At 41.7% G+C, this 19,297-nt stretch overlaps 1 protein-coding gene across 3 annotated transcripts in view; it reads right to left on the reverse strand.

Moving 5' to 3' along the window:
- Window positions 1-19,297, reverse strand: part of PDE6A (phosphodiesterase 6A) — a 63,030-nt gene that overhangs the window by 35,754 nt on the left and 7,979 nt on the right. For all 3 annotated transcript variants that reach the window (XM_053907024.1, XM_053907026.1, XM_053907025.1), the window contains exons 2-6: window positions 19,143-19,295; window positions 18,455-18,544; window positions 17,732-17,872; window positions 12,564-12,638; window positions 6,265-6,329 (exon numbers count right to left, since the gene is read on the reverse strand). In XM_053907024.1, coding sequence (XP_053762999.1) covers window positions 6,265-6,329; window positions 12,564-12,638; window positions 17,732-17,872; window positions 18,455-18,544; window positions 19,143-19,295 — 524 coding nt within the window. The remainder of the gene's footprint in view (window positions 1-6,264; window positions 6,330-12,563; window positions 12,639-17,731; window positions 17,873-18,454; window positions 18,545-19,142; window positions 19,296-19,297) is intronic.

The raw sequence follows: 19,297 nt of genomic DNA on the forward strand, positions 1-19,297 counted from the left end.
GTTTTACTACCTAAGTATGCTTTCTAGTAACCTCTAGTTTAATTCTGCCTGTTTTTCAGTTTCATGTGGCTGGAATCCTACGGGGTCTATTATTTCATTTGGTCTCTTTTTCATGTCGCTGTAATCCATTTGTTTTACTGACTACAGTTTTTTTCTTGTAAAACGATAGCACCAAGTATCCATTCAATGACGGATGGCACTTTCCCTCCGCTTAGGGTTAATGTGAACAATGATGTATGAACAGTCTGATGTATATCTGCTCTCGGTTCTGTATGTTGTGTACCTAGGAGATAGAAATACTGAGTTATAAGATGTGCATGTCTTCAAGTTTGCTAGATAAAGCCAAACTTTTCAGAAGTGGTTGTTTCTAGTACAACAGAGTATACTCTAGAGGATACAGCAGTTTATTAGACTTTTCCTTTCTTCCATGTCTCTGTTGATACTTAGTATTTTCAAACATTAAAAAAAAATTCTCTTTGCAGGGTGAGGGTGGGGGGCGGCTGGGGGGCTCAGTTGGTTGAGTGCCCAACTCTTGGTTTCAGCTCAGGTCATGATATCATGGTTCGTGAGATAGAGCCCCGCGTTGGGATCTGCGCTGACAGTGTGGAGCCTGCTTGGGATTCTCTCTCTTCCTCTGTCTCTGCCCCTCCCCTGCTCACACACGCACATGCTCTCTCTCCCTTTCTCTCAAAATAAATAAATAAAACTTAAAAAAAAATTTGTTTTAATTCTCTTTAGAAAGCCAAGAAAGTTCTCTATGGAGATAATTATATCATGTTTCTCTTAAGGTAGCCACCTGTATTGATGGATGTTTCGAATGTTAAAAACCAACCCTGCCTTCCTGGGTTAAACCCAATTGGGTCATGATATAGAATCCCTTGTAGTTATTATTTGCTTAAAATTTTAAAAAGTAATTATTGGGGCGCCTGGGTGGCGCAGTCGGTTAAGCCTCTGACTTCAGCCAGGTCACGATCTCGCGGTCCGTGAGTTCGAGCCCCGCGTCGGGCTCTGGGCTGATGGCTCAGAGCCTGGAGCCTGTTTCCGATTCTGTGTCTCCCTCTCTCTCTGCCCCTCCCCCTTTCATGCTCTGTTTCTCTCTGTCCCAAAAATAAATAAAAAACATTGAAAAAAAAAAAATTAAAAAAAAAAAATAAATAAAAAGTAATTATTTTTTTATCGAAGTGTAGCCAACACACAAGATTCCATTAGTTTCAGGCATACAGCAGAGTGGTTTGACAACTTTATACGTTATACCCCACTTACCACAAGTGTATCATCTGTCTACAGCACTATTGCAATACCATTAACTATATTCCCCATGCTGTACCTTTTATCCCTGTGGCTTATTCATTCCTTGGTTGCTAAAATTCGTTTAGGATATTTGCATCTATGTCCACAAGTGAGCTTAATCTGAATATTCCTTTTTTACGTAGCCCTTGCTGGGTTTTGTTGTCAAGCTTATATCACCCACTTCTTTTTCTATTCTTCTGGATGATTTGCATGAGGATTGCATTATTTCTTCCTTAAATATTTTGTAGAACTCACCCCTGAAGGCATCTGAGCCTGGAGTGTCTTTGTGGGAAGGTTTTGATTTATTTTACTGCTCTAAGACTATTATGGCTTTCTATTTCTTCTTGATTTGCATTTAGTAGGTTTTCCTTTTCCAGGGATTTGCCTGTCTCATCTAAATTTAAAGTATTTTTGGCAAATTATCCTCTTGTCTTTTTAATGTTTGTGTTACTGTGGTTATTCTCAGTTTAATTTCTGACACAACTCATTTGATGTTCTCTCTATTTTTCTTGTTCAGTCTTGCCAGAAATTTGTCAGTCACATGAATCTGTTCAAGGAACCAACTTTTGGCATTTGTTCATTATTTATCTTTTTATATTTTATTAATTTCTGGGCTTATCTTTATTCTTTGGGTTTGTTGTTAATTTCTTGAGATGTTTTGATAGACGGCTTCTGTCTGCCCCTCCAGCCCCCTCTCAAACCTGCTCCTCCTGTGCCACCTCTGGACTACATAGGGCCTTTGGCCTTCTAGCTTCTAGTTGAGTTTGGCCCAGTGGGGAGACCTGACCAAAGACTAGAGGAAGATAGAACAGTGAGGTCAGATTATTTATTTCCCTGGGCCCCCACTGGCAAGGTTGCTTTGGGCTTGCTCTGTTCCTTGACTAAAGGGCAATGCTTCTCTCAAGGTGGTCTGTTCTACAGGACCCCTTCTTTGTCCAAGTTCTAGAAAACTCTTTATGGGGCCAGGAGTGCTTGTAAAAACATCACTACTAGTACATTCTCTTGTGGTTTTCTTCATTGCACCCGCACCCCTGTAATTGCCCCTTTGTAAATAAGCCCTCCTTGGAATTATCCTAATTTGAACGTGACACCTACTATTTGTTGGGACGCTGACCTATACAGGTGGCTACATAATTCATTACTTTTTCAGCTTTTGTTCTTTTCTAACATGTATACTTAAAGCTGTAAATTTTCCTTTAAGCATGATTTCATTGCATCACATAGGTTTTGGTGTGTAGCGTCTTTGTTGTTTTTCAGTTCAGAAGTTATACTAATTTCCACTGATTTATTCTTTTACCCATGAGTTATTTGCAAGTGATTCCTTCTTTTCAGAAGGGTATTTCTAGCTTCCCTAGTTGCATATGAAGATTATTCTAATTAGCTTTTTGTTATTGGATTCTAGAATATCTTTATTGTGACCAGGGGACATTCCATATATTATTTCAATCTTTTGAAATACATGAAGTTTACTTTGTGGCCCATTATATCACCAGTTATTGTAAATGTCACATGTATGCTTGAAAAGAATAAGTATCCTATAATTTGGGGGATGGGGTGCCATGTTTGTTCTCTCTCTCTCTCTCTCTCTCTCTAGATAGATAGATAGATAGATAGACAGATCCATTAGATTAAGTTTAATTATGTTATTTGAATATTCTATATCTGTTTTAGTCTGATCCTCCTATCAATTAGCAAACATGGATTTGTCTATACATTCTTATATTTCTGTCAGCTTTGCTTTTTTTTTTTTTGAGGCTGTGTTATTAAGTGTATACAAATTAAGAATTATAATATCTTCCTGTAATAACCAGATGAATTAACCCCTTTATCATTAAGAAGTGACTACCTATATCTCTACTTATGCTCTTTGTCATAATGTCTAATTTTACCTGATATTAATAGAGTTATATCAGCTTTTTCTATTAGCATTTGCATGGTATATATTTTTTTCATTCTTTTACTGTCAACCTCTCAGTATTCTTATCTTTTAGGTAGATCTCTTATAAACAAGATATATAGTATTTCTTCATATCTAGAAAGCCAAACGTTCCTTGACAGACCATTTCTTACATGGAAACTGAGAAAGGTAAAATGCTGCCACTTAATCTGAAACATAATGCAGTTTGAACTTGTAATTATTACTTTATTAATATCAACAGACCTCTTTTAGAATTCATTAATTTATTTATTTTTAGTGTTTATTTATTTTTGAGAGAAAGAGAGAGAGAAAAGACAAGATACTAACTCTTAAACATCCCTTTGGAAGTGGCCCCCTTCACTTCTTTTCACATTTCATTGTTGTGATAGACAGCTTCTGTCTGCCCCTCCAGCCCCCTCTCAAACCTGCTCCTCCTGTGCCACCTCTGGACTACACAGGGCCTTTGGCCTTCTAGCTTCTAGTTGAGTAGGGGGAGGGGCAGAGAGCGAGGGGGACAGAGGATCTGAAGTGGGCTCTGGGCTGACAGTAGACAGCCCGATGTGGGGCTCGAACTCATGAACTGTGAGATCATGACCTGAGACAAAGTTGGATGCTTAACCGACTGAGCCACCCAGGCGCCCCTCTTTTAGAATTTAGAAACAGATTTTTATATTCCACACCTTTTCTTATCTTTTTGTGCCATTCAAAACAACTTTTTGTTTCAGTGCTGTGTTATAGTATATACTCTCTTTTAGTTACTTTATATGGCAATTAAATTCAATATGGGTACAACCAACAGTGCACATAACTCAGCTGAAGTCCCAGCAATATGAATGGTCATGGCCAAGTTCATGCATAGACAGTCAATAACAACTACATCATGACTGCCATCCGGCTGATAGCAATTATACAGTGTCATTGATTCTGTTTCAGAAATGTCAAAAAGTAGAAAACTATACATCTTAGAACCAATGAAATATGATAGATTTCTCTCTTATCCAGGTTGGCAATCTTTGTCATTCAACTGGGACATTTAACTGACTTATATTTAAAGTAATTATTGGTATATTTTGATTTAAATATTATCTTAATGTGAACTTTTTACTTTTTTTCCACCTGTTCTATGTTCTTTCTAAACCTTACTTTGTCTTCTTTTGGTTTGATTAGCCATTCACTTACTATTCAGTTTTCCCCTCTCTTAGTTTAGATGGCACATACTTTGGTAGTCAGGATATTTGCAAGTATTCTGGCTCTCACTCCTGGGCACACAAGAGGGTTGCATTCTCTGTCTGCTTGAAGTTAGGTGCAGCCATACACTAGCTTTGGCCAATGAAATGTGAAAAGAAGTGAAGGGGGCCACTTCCAAAGGGATGTTTAAGAGTTAGTATCTGTTTTGTCCTGTTCTAGCTTCCTTCTGGCAAGTTAGTCAACCTCCCAAGGTTCAAAATGGTGGCTGCTCTATCAGCTGTGGTCCCTGCCCGACTACAATCCATGCATGATACTCCACCAACCAACCTCACACCCACCAACCTCAATTTACATGTAGTGGGATGATAAACAAATTTTTACTGTTTATACAACTAAGGTCTTAAGGTTTTGTTACCATAACATAGCCTGGCCTATCTTGATACAAAAATTGTTATCAGAAACAGGGTGCTGCCATAACAAAGAACCTAAAATATGTGACTTAGCTTAGGTACTGGGTGGAAGGTAGCAAAGTGAATGTTTTCAAAAGCTAGAAGGATATGATGCTTGATGAACACTGGTACAACACGGGGGGAAGACTATGACCTATGGTAACTTATAACACAGATAATGAGTTTAATAAACTTATACCTCTAGAAAAGGAGTCAGAATACAGAGTGGTTGAAGAGTATGCATTTGAGGGGCACCTGGGTGGCTCAGTCAGTTAAGCATCCAACTCTTGGTTTCGGCTCGGGTCATGATCTCATGGTCTCATGAATTCAAGCCATGTGTGGGACTCCACGCTGACAGTTCTCTCACAGTGCGGAACCTGCTTGGGGTTCTCTGACTCCTTCTCTCTCTGCCATTTATGCTATCTCTGCCTCTCTCAAAATAAATAAATAAACTTAAAAAAAAAGAGTACGCATTTGATAAGGTTGAGACAACAACAGCAAAAGAAAGGGATAAGCTTAGGAAACAATCAGTTTTTACTCAAACAGGAATGAGCAGAGAAAACCCAGAAACTCAAGACCTTGAAGCAGTGTCTCATCCCCAACCAGTCAAAGGTAAACCCAAGAACTGGGTTATTTGAGTGACAGGATTATTATAATTCAACCTAGCGACCAGGATGGACTCCATTGTGACCTTTTGCACCCACTTGTTTAAGGGTTAAGGTGACCTACGGTAAATCCCACAGGGTCTGATTTTGACCGAAGATGTCTGCCATTCAGTGAGAAAGTGAGCCGGTTTCAAGACAGAACTGTGGGTCGTGCCTCTTAGCACACAGAGAGGACTCAAATGGATAACAAGGCAGCTAAGTTTTGGTAGTGAACTACTGACCAAAAAAGTACAAGCTTTTACCTTTTTAAGGTTCTTGACTGTTAGAATCTTAAAACGGCCTTTGAGTCCTTACCACTTACAGGGAGGTGGAGGCATTGCCCTCTGGGAGTTCTTTCCTTCTCATTATCCATTATCCTCCAAGGCCAGGCAAGAGAGGACAATAGAGAATAAACTTTCCTTGGGGACTGAGTTGCTTTCCTTACCAGCTTCTTGCCTTTGCCTCACCCTCCTGTATGGGCCCCAGATGTGCCTCCACAGAAAACCACTGGAAATCTCTGATCAGATCCCACGGTCGCATTCTGTAGATGGAGAACTGACGCCTGGGACTGGAACTACCAGAAGCTGATTCAAAATCCAGCCTCTTTTCCCAACCTGTGTGGTCTTTCCACTCTTCCACACCGTCTCCTTACTGTTCTACCTGTCTCTAACCAAGTGCGTGGCCTTCTTGGGTTTGCTTTAGTGTTGGTCTTGGAATGAGTATCTATAGATATTGATAATGTGCCTACAATTCTATATGTTTTGAAGAAACTTACGGGATTACTTTGATGTCTTCTTTGCCATGCAGGATGTAGTCAATGACCTTGTAAAAGTTGATTTCCTAGGCAAAAGAGATAAAGAAATATATAACTTGACAGCCAGAGACAAAACTTCAGCTTGAGTGTGTCCATGAGACAAGGCTTGTTTTCAACCATATGCCCTGTGGTTTTCTAGAAACACCAGCCTGGCCCTCTAAGGGCGTAGCCCAGCTGCCCCTGAGCTCACTGTCCTCAGCTGACTCATGATTCAGCATGCTTAACCTTGGAACCAGTTCAGGGTGGCCAGGCAGGGGCTGGGATCTGGGAAAGAGGGATAGGAAGCGGTTCCAAAGGGAGCTGGGGGTTAAGTACAAGGACAAAGAGTGAAAGACTGCTTTCTGGAGTCCAGGGAGAGAAGGAGGTGGGAAGGAGACTCCTGTCTCAACTCAGCCATCCCTGCAGGGCTCAGCTCCACAGTCACGGCCCCCTTTTCTCCTTCACACCCATCACTCAGCTGCTCTCTTTGCTGTGTCAGCTCTTCCAGACCTGTCTTCCCAATCTTGCTTCGTGCTCCCCAACTCACTTTCCACCTCTTCCATCCCTCACACTCCTTGCACCATGAGAACTCCCATTCTCTAAAGTAGGTGTGTTCAGTCACATGACTTCCTAACATGTAATGGGATATTGGCACATGGCTCCTTTCCCTTAGCTCTCCAGGGAAAATTCCATCACCTTATTAGATCCTCTCAACACCCACCTGTGATGAGCAGGTTAGAAACCATTCTACAAATGGGAAAACTGAGACCCAGAGAGAGGAAGGGACTTACTTATAGTAGACAGTGAGCCAGGACCAGAAGCTAAGCCTTGACTCCTATGCTCAGGACCCTTTCTGTGATGCCACTTAACCTTATGTTAACCTAAAACAGTGTTTTACTCTCTGCATCACTCTTACCCAGGGCAGGGCTATTCACAGTATAGCCCCTGGACTGGGACTGTCTGCAAACTATTTGGTACCCTTCCATGCTGAGATAAAAACAGAAATTGAGAGTGTTTAGAAACTTTTATGGCAGTTTGACCGAGTGAAGTTAGGGCTGTTGACACGAATGAAAAGGGGGAGGGGATTTACATTTTATATGTCTTAAAAAAATTTTTTTTCTAGTTATACATTATCACATTTTGAAAAGTATCGATCCAAAATGGGTTGGAAATTAAAACAACAACAATAGTAACAACAAGTGTTCCTTGCCTGCAGTGCCTGCTCTAGAGATTTCAATGGAGACACCTAAGCCCTATCTTGGTCTCCTGACTCAGAACCTCCACAAAGAGAAATTCCTGATCCAGTCAAGGGTGTCTGAATGTCCATTTGGTTGACAGGTGATCTTGATCTTCTTCAGGCTCCAGAGGGAGAGGCTCTGCTCATGCCGATCAGCGGCTCCCAAAAAGAGTCACGTTCTGGTCTTGGGTCTACTGTGTGCTCTCTTGGGGGCTCAGTTTCCCCAGCTGGAAAACTGACGGTGTGTGCTTCTTCCATTTGCCCTGATGGAAGCAGAGCTGGGCACCCGGAGATCCTGCATCTGTCTTTGTTCTCTCTCATGGCCTTTCCTGTACCTCTCCCCCATTACTCCCTGGCCACGGCAACCACTGTGGAAGTGGAGAGGGTCTAAAGACATTCAGACCATTTTAAAACTGACACTAGATGATCGCCAAAGTTCTTCCCAACTGTGCTTCTAAGATTGTTGTTGGGTGGGTAGCCATATCCCTCGTAGATTACAGTGCACGTCTTCTTTGAACCAGCAATTCCACGTGTGGGAATGAATCCTACAGTTACACTTCTAAATGGGGGTCAAAACATCGTTTGCCCCATCCGGGGGCCTCAGCCAGACTGCTTTCCAAAGTCTGGACACAACATAATGTCATCATCAGGAGACTGGCTAACCAAATTGAGTGCCTGCCTCCAGCAGATATGTCGCCTGTCTCCAGAACAGTGTAGCTGTATCTGTGCTGACAGGGGAAGATCCCAAGCTGAGAAACGAAGGCACAAAACAGAATCATCCCATTTGTTGAGGATGGTGCTGGTGGTAGAATTCGAGGAGTATCTGGGTGTCCGTAGACATTCCTGGAAGGACAGACTGCTCACACTGGCCAGCTCGGGGGAGGCTAGATTTCTGTGGCATATCCTTTTGTAATGTGTGAGCTTTTCATCAGCTCATGTGTTACTTTTTTTTTTTTTTTAAGTTTACTTATGTATTTTGAGAGATTGAGTAAGAGCAGGGAGGGGGCAGAGACAGAGGGAGAGAGACAGAATCCCAAGCAGGCTTCATGCTGTCAGTGGAGAGCTGATGCGGGGCTTGAACTCGTGAACCATGAGATCATGACCTGAGCTGAAATCAAGTCAGAGACTGAACCGACTGAGCCGCCCAGGCGCCCCTCATGTATTACTTTTTCAATAAGTGCAAACAAATTGTGCTAAGGATATTTTTTAAAGTGAAGTTGTACCCTGGAGGCAGTTCCTGAAAGCAAAGATGGCCGCCTTATCTACTGAGACTTTGGTGTAGCTAAATGTCCCCCTGTGAGGAAAAGGAAGTCAACTTCTATGACCTTCTCAACCTTCCTCAGGTCTTTGTTTTAAGCCATCTGTTCTCGGGTGTGGGCTGCTTCCTGCTCACAGAGGCAAGCTGTGGGCTCCCTGGGCCGCCCAGGCTGTCCTATCCATGGATCTCCACAAGGCTCCTTCAGAAAGGGTAGAAATGGACTTTTTTTCTAAAGCCCACGGAAGAATCAATTTGCTTTCACAGAAAGCAACAAAAAGATCAGTGTGCTTTAGGTAAATAGAGCTGTTTTCACGCACTGGAGCTCAGCTGAGTTGCCTTCAAGCAACATATTCATGTTAAGAATTCACCAGCCGTTGGAAAGTCAAAACTGAGCCGTCAATGAGCTCTTTTGTTACCTACCACCTGAGCAGCGAAGGCTTTAACACAAGGGTCTTTGAGAGAGCCACAAATACAGCCATAGCAAAATTATCCTCCGTGGAAATATACCAGTTTTTAAATGAGTGCTATTTTTTTTTGTTTTTTTCCGTGAAGTCTAACTAGCCTGTATATGTTTTTAATAACGAAAACACACACATGTACAACATTTTACTTTTAAAAGGAGATGAAGTGAGGTGTAGCTGCTGTTGGCGATCTTTAGACCCGTGACTTGGGGAGGCTAATTGGTCAAAGTCCAGACAACAGTTGTATTTCTCAGGTGAATGTGGCAGAGAAAGTGTGAGGGCGTTACGAGGTGAGAGGGAATGCTAAAAAGCATGGCTGTAATGAGTTACCAGGAAGAAAAGCACCCTGAGTTTGAATTCAGGCAAATGAAGTGACCCTTCCTGACTTCAATCTCTTCAACCATGAAATGGGGATAATGATACTTCCTTTATAAACTTGTTGAGAAGAGTAAATAACATACTCCAGGTAAAGTACCCTGCAGATAATAAGATTCAACCCAGGTAGCCATGATGATTGGATGCCTAGTGTATGTCAGTGTTTGATTTGCTTTAGCCACCATGGTCCTGCCGGCCATTTGGATTATCCAGGCATTACAGATGAGGAAGGTGAGGCTTAGAGAGGTTGCCCAAGGCCAAGCAACTATCTGGTGGAACAGGGGTCTGAACTCAGGCTTGTTCTTTCCAAGCCCAATCTTTCTAGAAGATTTACTTTGGGCCAGTCTTATCATGTTGTTTCTGTGCCCCAGTTCAGGCCTATGTGTGTCCCCTCACTAGCTGTGTCCTAGACCTGGAACTGACTATGGAGATGAGTTTAGTGACAGTACCTCATAGATGGGAAAATCGAGGACCCAAAGGATTTTTTGACCGAGTTCACCCTACAGGTTACCAACCAACCAAAACCGTAGTTCTTTGCCTTCTGACCTTTTCCATCACAACCTAATACCTTGTACTCTTACAAGGACTGAGCCCCTGCTACCTGAGATGTAGGAGGGTTTTGGGAAAGGAAAGTCTTAGCCATAAGTGTGCTGGTCACTTCAGTGAAACCAAAACTTCTTGAATTGATCAAGAAGTTGATCAAGTGACTGAAGAATTGACGGAAGTTGGTGGTGTCTGAAAGCTAGGGTGATCACTATTCCAGTTCCTCCACTTCTAAATTTCCAGAAGATACAAATCCAGCTCAGGTGACTTGGAGATAAAGCTCAGGGGTGACATGTCAACCGTGCCAACACGAAGAGCTGAGTTTAAAAAGAAAACGGTCCCCGAGTTATTTTCTGACAGCAGCACATGATGTAATGCTTGAAGACTCAGTCTTCCCAAATGAAATCATGCCATTGTGCGGGTGGAAGAGGAGTTTGACACAGAACAACAGCAGGTTGAAAGGTTATTTTGGATGAAGCAGGGCAGATGATGTAGATGTCCAGGGGGCACTCTTTTCTGGTGTGTTCGGGAAGCTCATAGGCAAGGGTGTTAATTTCAAATTCCTGGAGTTTGAATGAAAACTAAATAAAGTCTATCATTCACACACGTGCACACACACACACACACACACACACACGTGGGTGCGTGCGTACACGCACATTTTAATTTGGGGTAGGATTAGTGTTGGCTGGGTGGGATCAGGCCTCCTAACAGAAACTGATACACCATTTCAGACAGGCTAAAAGATCCTGTGGGACGAGCATGAGACTAAAACTCAATTCAGGGCCTGACTCTGCTGCTTACTTATCCCATGTGGCCTCAGCTAAGGTCATCCTGTCCTTCTATAGGTTCTGCAGGCTGTGTGAGTGACAAATCTGGTTGCCCTGCCTCATCTCGTCCTCCCCACATACATCATATCAGCTTCTCTCTGTTTATGCCAAATTATGGAAAGAGCCCAAATGTCCATCAACAGGTGAATGGATAAAGAAGATGTGGTATATATATATATACATATATATATGTGTGTGTGTGTGTGTGTGTGTGTGTGTGTGTGTGTATTTACATACAATGGAATATTACTCGGTGATCAACAAGAATGAAATCTTGCCATTTGCAACAACGTGGATGGAACTAGAGTGTATTATGCTAAGCAACATAAGTCAGAGAAAGACAAATACCATATGACTTTACTCACATGTGGAATTTAAGAAACAAAACAAATGAACATAGGGGAAGGGAAGCAAAAATAAGATAAAAAGAGAGAGGAAGACAAACCATAAGAGACTCTTAAGTACCGAGAACAAGCAGGGTTGCTGGGGGGTGTTGGGTGGAGGGATGGGCCAAATGGGTGATGAGAATTAAGGAGGACACTTGTTGGGATGAGCACAGGGTGCTATATGTAAGTGAGGAATTATTTAATTCTACTCCTGAAACCATCATTACACTATATGTTAACGAACTTGGATTTAAGTTAAATTTTTTTTAAAAAGTCAAAAAAAAAAAAAAAAAAAAAAGAAAGCAATGATATGCAAGCAGAGCTCACAAACTCAAGTGCCTGGAGAGGCCTGATAGAAACATAAATGAGTGCGGACTGGGGAGCAGGGGTACACCAGGGGAATGGCGAGGACTTTGGCAAACTAGAGAGCTCTGGCCATGTTCCAAGGAGACAGCTGCCCCTCAGCTCCCATCAGACTTACCCTGTGAGGGGGACCTGGCTGGCTCAGTGGCAGACCATGCAATTCTTGATCTCAGGGTTGTGAGTTCAAGCCCCATGTTGGGTATATAGATTACTTAAAAATAAAATCTCAAAAAATAAAATTTACCCGTGTGGGACTGTGGGTCCAGTTTTGGCTAATCTTCCACTTTTTTAAAAGAAGCTGAGAATCTATGTATTTATGGGAAATATCTTGATTTTTTTTAGATGTTAAACTATCAATTCCCAAAACTTTTTAAGTAAGAAGAAAAATTTTAAATGTACGCAGCCAAACAGGTTTATCTATTGGATGGAAATGACCTGCCAACTACCAATTTGTATAATCTCAATTAGATATTAAGGTTATTTCCAGCTCAAATTGTCTTCAAGTCTAAACTTTTGCTAGGTGAATATTTAAGCAAGTTGCTCGATCTTTCTGGAGCTCTTTCCTTATCTGTGGAATGAGAATATTAATTCTTCCTTAGCCAATCCCACCAGGTTACTATGGAACTCCAGCAAGATATTAAAAATACCTTGCAAGTTACAAGATGTGGTGGCAATTATGAACAATTATCATAACTTCAAGGGGAAACGACCCAACCCAGAGAAGATAGATATCTAAGTGATAAAGAAATGTCAGCAGGTTCTACAGTGCCTTAAATTTGCATTTCATTAAATGTTAGATCATACTAAACAGTCCAGAGAGAGACTTACCCTTCCATCCGGAGTCCTGGGACCAGAATAGGGTGGAGCCTCACCCATCAGGACTGGCCACACGTCAAAAAATTCCTAGGGATGAGAAAGACAATAATTACACGTCTTGAAAATAGGTCAAGGAAAGGAGATTGAGAAAAGAGGACCCACCTCTGTGAGTCATCTATCGTTGAAGTTCAGAAGGTGGGAAGAGCTCACTGAAACCTAAGCTTGGAAGGGGTGCAAAATTCATTAGCGTTAGGGGATGTCAGTCATGTCTGTGCTTCAAGATATTGATGAACTAGGGTTGTCTAATCATTAAGCAAAAAATAGGAGCTGAGTTGGAACACCCTTATACTCCCCATGTTGTGGGAGTGGGACATGAGAGGGAAACTGGGGTCTCCAGGTCTATGAAATTGACCTTAAAGACATGCTAAGCATGTGACTGAAGGTTTAGCTAAAACAATGTCCTCTGCAGCCTCATTTATAGTAATGAAAAGTTAGGAAACAACCTAAGTGTCTAATAAGAGGGGACTTATTAAATGAATCATGGAACATCTATTAACAATAATGCTACAAATGTATGTGTGTGTGTGTGTGTGTGTGTGTGTACACATACATATACATATATATACACGCATATATATATATACATATACATATATATATTTATGTTGATTAAAAAAGTGTCCTTGCTGCACTGATGAGTGAAATATGTGAGGGGACAAAAAATAGAGATCATATAACCCCAATGTTTAACTAAACATAGAAAATGCCCTCAAAGGATTCACAACAAAACACTAACAACTGGTTTTCTCTGGGTGATTGTAGTGAGACTGTATTTAGCAATTTTTCTGTCATAAAATGTGTTGCTTTTGGAATCAGGAAAAAAATTTTTTTTTCCCAAAAAATAATGGTGCCATAAATACACAAAGAGACCCATATCAGGGATCCGTCAAGAAAGGACCCATAAGACAACCGGCAAAGATACAGTCAAGGAAGAGAGAAATGACCAGCTAAGGCACTGCATGGGCACACAGCCTCAGAAGAAGAAACTAACTGGGACACCGCGCGAGTTCTTCTCTGCCACTTGTCTACTGGCTTTCCTGAGGCACAGGGAGCCACACAGCTTGGGCTGGGGCTGAGCCAGGGCCTCGCAGAGGAGGCCTCCATGCTTCATTGCCCTCTCTGTTCATTCATCTATTGCCATCTAGGGACAGTGATCCATTAGCACTAGGTCATCGTGGGTAGGATGCTAAGCCCTTCTGCTCTTGGCTCTTTCTTGTTTGAACTTGGTGGTTTATCATGCAGAGGACAAGCAGAAGAGAGTCCACATGAAATTCAAACTCCGTGTCCTCAAGCTTCTGCCCAGTTGGGCTCTTTGTCTAGACTACACACCAGGAAGACATTCAATTCTGGGTGAAAATACAATAGGGAGTCTACCTGAGCCCCATAACATGTTTGCTGCCAGATACACAGAGATGAATAAGACAGAGTTCATGCCCTGGGGGAACTTGCTGTCTCTTGGAGGGGTCAATCAAGTACTCAAGTAACTATAGTAAGGTAGACAGGGCAAGACCAAAATGAATCCATTGGAATGGAGAAAGAACACAAATGTTAGAAGAGCCCAGAAGAAAGTCAAGTGCATTGAGCTGACACTGTCTGTGTCAAACACTGAGTGGCTTTGAAGATTGTCCCAGAGAAGCAGCAGCTATCAACGAGGGGGTGGGCGGAAAGTGGGGCATATTTATGCTTGCCTTTCTCCCTCTTTATCTCTCTCTCTCTCTTCTCTTTCTTCTTTCTTTTATTTTTCAACAGCTTTATTGACATATGATTCACATGCCATATAATTCACCCAGGTAAAATGTACAATTCAGTGGCTTTATTGACTTCTTCATAATGTCAATAGCTCAGATAAGAGCTTAGTTACCTGGGGGGGATGAGGTAGAAGGGGGGGTGAGGCAGGTCATTTGAATGATTGTAGGCAGACCAGCCCATTTCTAATTGCTAGATTGTTCCATCTTTTGGGGATGACTAAGTTAGAATATTCGTGCCTGGGGTTAAGCATCCAACTCTTGATTTCAGGTCAGGTTATGATCTCACATTAGTTTTGAGCCCCACATCAGGCTCCAATCTGTCACATGGAGCCTACTGGGGATTCCCTTTCTCTCTCTCTCTTTCTCTCTCTCTCTCTCTCTCTCTCTGCCCCTCTCCTGCTCTCAGTCTCTCTCCCTCAAATAAATAAATAAACTTTAAAAAAAAAAAAGAATATTCTTGCTTAGGTGTCATTTTCCCTTTTGAGAGGGAGCTCAGAAGAAACAGAACACAGCCACACACAGCAGCCTATATCTGGGTTCAGATCCTTTAAGGTGTGAACTGGGCACCTTTTGAAATCAACGACTCAGAAATTCTTATTAAGAAAGAACCATTCATTTGTATGAATTCATTCATTTGCTACTTCCTGAAGGTGTATCAAAGGGCTTGTTGCTGGACTTGGCAATAATTGGCAAAATATTTGGTTCAGGAGTATGTGAAAGTTAAATGGATGTTTGTACTAGAATCAGAAGTTCCCTAAAATCAGTAGATAGCTGACGTGCATCAGAATCACATACAGAACTATTTTAAATTTTTTTAAATTTATTAACATTTATTTATTTTTGAGAGACAGAGACAGAGCACAAGTGGGGAAGGAGCAAAGAGAGAGGGAGACACAGAATCCGAAGCAGGCTCCAGGCTCTGAGCTGTCAGCACAGAGCCCAACACGAGACTCAAACTCACGAACCACGAGATCATGACCTGAGCTGAGGTCAGATGTTTACCGACTGAGCCACCCAGGCGCCCCACATACAAAACTATTTTAAAAGCAAAAATCAGAATACTAAATCCATGAGTATATGGAAATCTGGTATATGATAAAATAGCATATCAGAATGGCTGCATTTTAAAACAGTGGAGAAAGGATAGATTATAACTGGGGAAGGAGTGAGAGATAAAAGTTATCCCTACCTCATACCGACACATTCATAATTTCAAAATGAATGAATGATTAAAATATATTAATCAAAGCACATCAGATTATCTCAGATTATCTTTATAATATTAAGGTTGGGGAAGTCCTTCTTGAACAAAATCTCAAACTCAAGCATCCAATATATATGGACACTTGATAGATGATAGAGGTATGTTAGGGAAAGATGGTATTTTCAATAGGACAGTGAAAAACGAGTGGTCTTTTCAGTAAATGGCGCTGGGTCCATTGGATATCCACATGGAGAAAGTTAATATTGACCCTACCTCACACTGCACATTAAAAAATTTCCAGGTAGATTATAGAGCTGTGTGTGAAAGTTAAAACAATAAAATTTGAGAGTTAACATAGCTGAATATCTTTATTAACTTGGGGCCAGCAAAAGTTTCTTAAGAACAAAAATCATAACCATTAAAAAAAATTGATAAATGAAACTACATTGTAATTCAGAATTTTCATTAGTTGAAACATACTATTAAGAAAATGAAAGTACAGAGTGGGGAAAGATATTTGCAATGAGTATATTCCACAGAGAACCCATATCTAGAATGTGTAAAGAACACCTACAGATCCTAAGATTAAAAGAGACAATAGAATTCTTAAAAATGGGAAAGAGACTTGAATAGGCACTTCTATTAAAGATATACACATGGTCAAAAAACAAGAAAAGTCTCTAATCTCATCAGTCATTAGAGTTCATGTTTAAGACCAAATGAGATCATACCACATGCCTACCAGTGTATGATTCTGTTTATGGGAACTTCAAGAGTAGGCAAAACTAATGTGGCATTAAAGGTCCCGTAGTGGTCACCCTCAGGGAGGAGGGTATGGAAATTAATGGAAAGGGATAAGCAAGGGGATTCTGAGGGTTTAGTAATGTTCTATGTCTTTATTTTGGTGGTGGTTACATAGGGATGTTCATTGATCTACTGTCTGTAATTAGTGCTTGTCTCTGTGTGTATGTTATACTTCAACATAAAGCCTTATTAACAAGATTCCACATGTACTGACATGGAAAGATGTTCAGAAAATATTAAGTAAAAAAAAGCAAGAGTATCAGGAAATGTGGCCTAGTGTTTATTAAACAGTTCCTCAGAAGATTCTGATTCAAGCCTGGGAGCCCCTGGACTAGACTTAAGGTCTTATCCAACCGCAGATTCTGCAATGTATTTCATCATCAAACCAACTATTTGAAGGGTCTGCAGAGATCAGCGCACCACTCAGCACAAGGCCCTACAAAATGAAACCGACAGGAAACCTGGGCCTTGGCTCTTTGGGATAAGAAATCACAAATCTAGATAACTCTGGAACTCTATTCCAAGGCAGAAAGTGATTAGCTGCAGGAAGCGGCGACAGGTAGAGAAAGAAAAACGGGGGAGTTGGTTTGGGAAAAACCTCGCTGAAAAATATTGTAGGAGCCATATTGTGTTCTGCTTTCTTAGCCTCTGCCTCCTTAGTCTCTGCAGATCTGCCTCCAGAGCATTCCCAGGGACCAGATCCCAGTAACTTCCTTCACTTCAACTGCTCAGGTGGGCCATACACTTGATAAACCATGGGGAAGGTTTATACCCACCTTTGTGTGAATTCTCTGAGAACTCCTGAAGTTGGCAACTTTCTTCTTTCTGGCTTTTACCCTACATAGAGCTTCTTTATCACTCACCTTTACCTCCTCATCAAGCCTTCTCACACATGCTTTCTTTTCCAACTGACCAGGGAAGACCAGGTTGTTTTCACTCACCTGTGCCCTAGATTGACTTTTCCACTTTAAAGGTTGGTACTCCACTCTTCACTATAAAAGACCTGTGAGGGGCACCTGGGTGGCTCAGTCAGTTAAGCTTCCGACTTCAGCTCAGGTCACGATCTCGTGGCTCATGGGTTCGAGCCCCACGTTGGTCTCTGTGCTGACAGCTCAGAGCCTGTATCCTGCTTCAGATTCTGTCTTGGTCTCTCTCGGCCCCTCCCCCACTTGCTCTCTCTCTCTCTCTCATATAAATAAACATCAAAAAAATAAAAAAAAAAACACAAAAGACCTGTGAAAACCTGTTCACAACCATCCACATCTTCCCTGCCTCTCCCCTGTGAACTGAATGTGAGACACAAGTCTGGGCCCCACTGTATATTGATCCTGTTCTTGGAAATGTCTGTTCTGAAGCCTTCTCACCTTCTGCTTGGTCATGTCTAAGAGCCCCACAGAATATCTGTCGCAGTTGAGGAAGGCTCGGACTGTGTACAGGGCTTTGTGGAACTGCCGCTCGATATCCGTAAGCTCTTCAAAGACTTTGCTCCCAGACCACAGCAGTATCTTAACAAAACAGGAAAACATTGTCAAACTTTTTGAGTCACAAAGCAGCAGCTCACAATAACCCAGAGACAGAGACAGGACAATTATCCTCCTTTTACAGATGGAGAAACTGAGGTTCCGAGAGATGAAGTAACTGACCAGCTTATAATGGGTCCAACTCTTTCCATTTCTTTTATTTCGGAGATCGTTAGTAAGAATGAAAATAACAAACATGGATTGAACACAAATGTTCCACATGCATTTTCTCATTTACTATTGACAACAATCTTTTGAGGGTGGAACCAATCAATATTGCCCCCATTTTTCAAAGAGGGGGACTAAAGCTCAGACAGGGTAAGTGATTTACTCAGGGTCTTAGAGCTAGTAAATGGTTTAACAAGGATTCAAATCTAAGTTGCCTGACTTGAAAATTGTGCATATACAGCTTTACAAACATCGGCCACCTCATCAACACTAGGGATGCCGGGCAGAGACTATGATGGTTCCCAGGCAATTTTATTGCCACTACCTTTCTAGTCTGACCACATCAATGCTTCAGTAAAAGGACGAGTCCAGGCCATTCCCTTAAGCCACACCCCTTACCTGGCCACGCCGAGTCTCACAGTTGTGCAGGTAACTCAGGTGGTACACCTTCATGATTATATTTGCAAAATTGAGGTACTTGAGAAGAATCTGGGAATCAAACAGCGTGAGGGGAACTAGATGAGAAGAAAGCCCTCCTCTGGCCCCCTCTACCATCAGCAAATATTTGAATATTTCAAAAGCATCAGAGGCCATTTGAGTAGATGGATCATGGAATGCTGACCCATGAAATGTTGCATTGTAAGAGTGTAAAGCTCATAGAATGTAGAATGTCAGTGTTGATGGATTAATGGAAAATTGCTACTATTTATTGAGTTTGCAGTTCCTGTGATAAGTCATTTTAGGTATATGTTATCTTATCTGCTCATCACAAGTACCCCGAGAGATGGATACTATAAAATTAGGCCCATTTTACAGATAAGAAAGCTGAGATGTAAAGAAATTAAGTAACTTGACTGAGTCAGCTAAATATTAGCAGAGCCAGGACAATTACCCCTGTACCCCAGGCTCCAGGGCCCGACATCCTAACCATTACCCCGTCCTGTCTCCCTCAGAGGGCATCAGCCTAATCCCCTTGTCTTACAGATGAGAAAACCAAGGCTGGGCCAAATAACAAGGTTCAGGGGACTTCACAAGCTGTAAGAATGCGCTCGCATGGCCACCCCAGCACTTTCTAAAGCGTTTTTACCTCTTCATCTCTCTTGGTGAAATGGGGCTCATTCAGTTTATTCACAGCCATGAGTACGGCCACCACGTCCTTCCCATTCATTATGGGGGAAGCCAAGATGTTCTTGGTCTGGTATTCTGTGAGGATGTCCACGAAGTCACAGAAATGCTCATCCT

The sequence above is a fragment of the Panthera pardus genome, unplaced genomic scaffold, assembly GCF_024362965.1.
Source record: "Panthera pardus isolate Hobbes unplaced genomic scaffold, ASM2436296v1 HiC_scaffold_2, whole genome shotgun sequence".
In the NCBI taxonomy this organism is placed as follows: domain Eukaryota; kingdom Metazoa; phylum Chordata; class Mammalia; order Carnivora; family Felidae; genus Panthera; species Panthera pardus.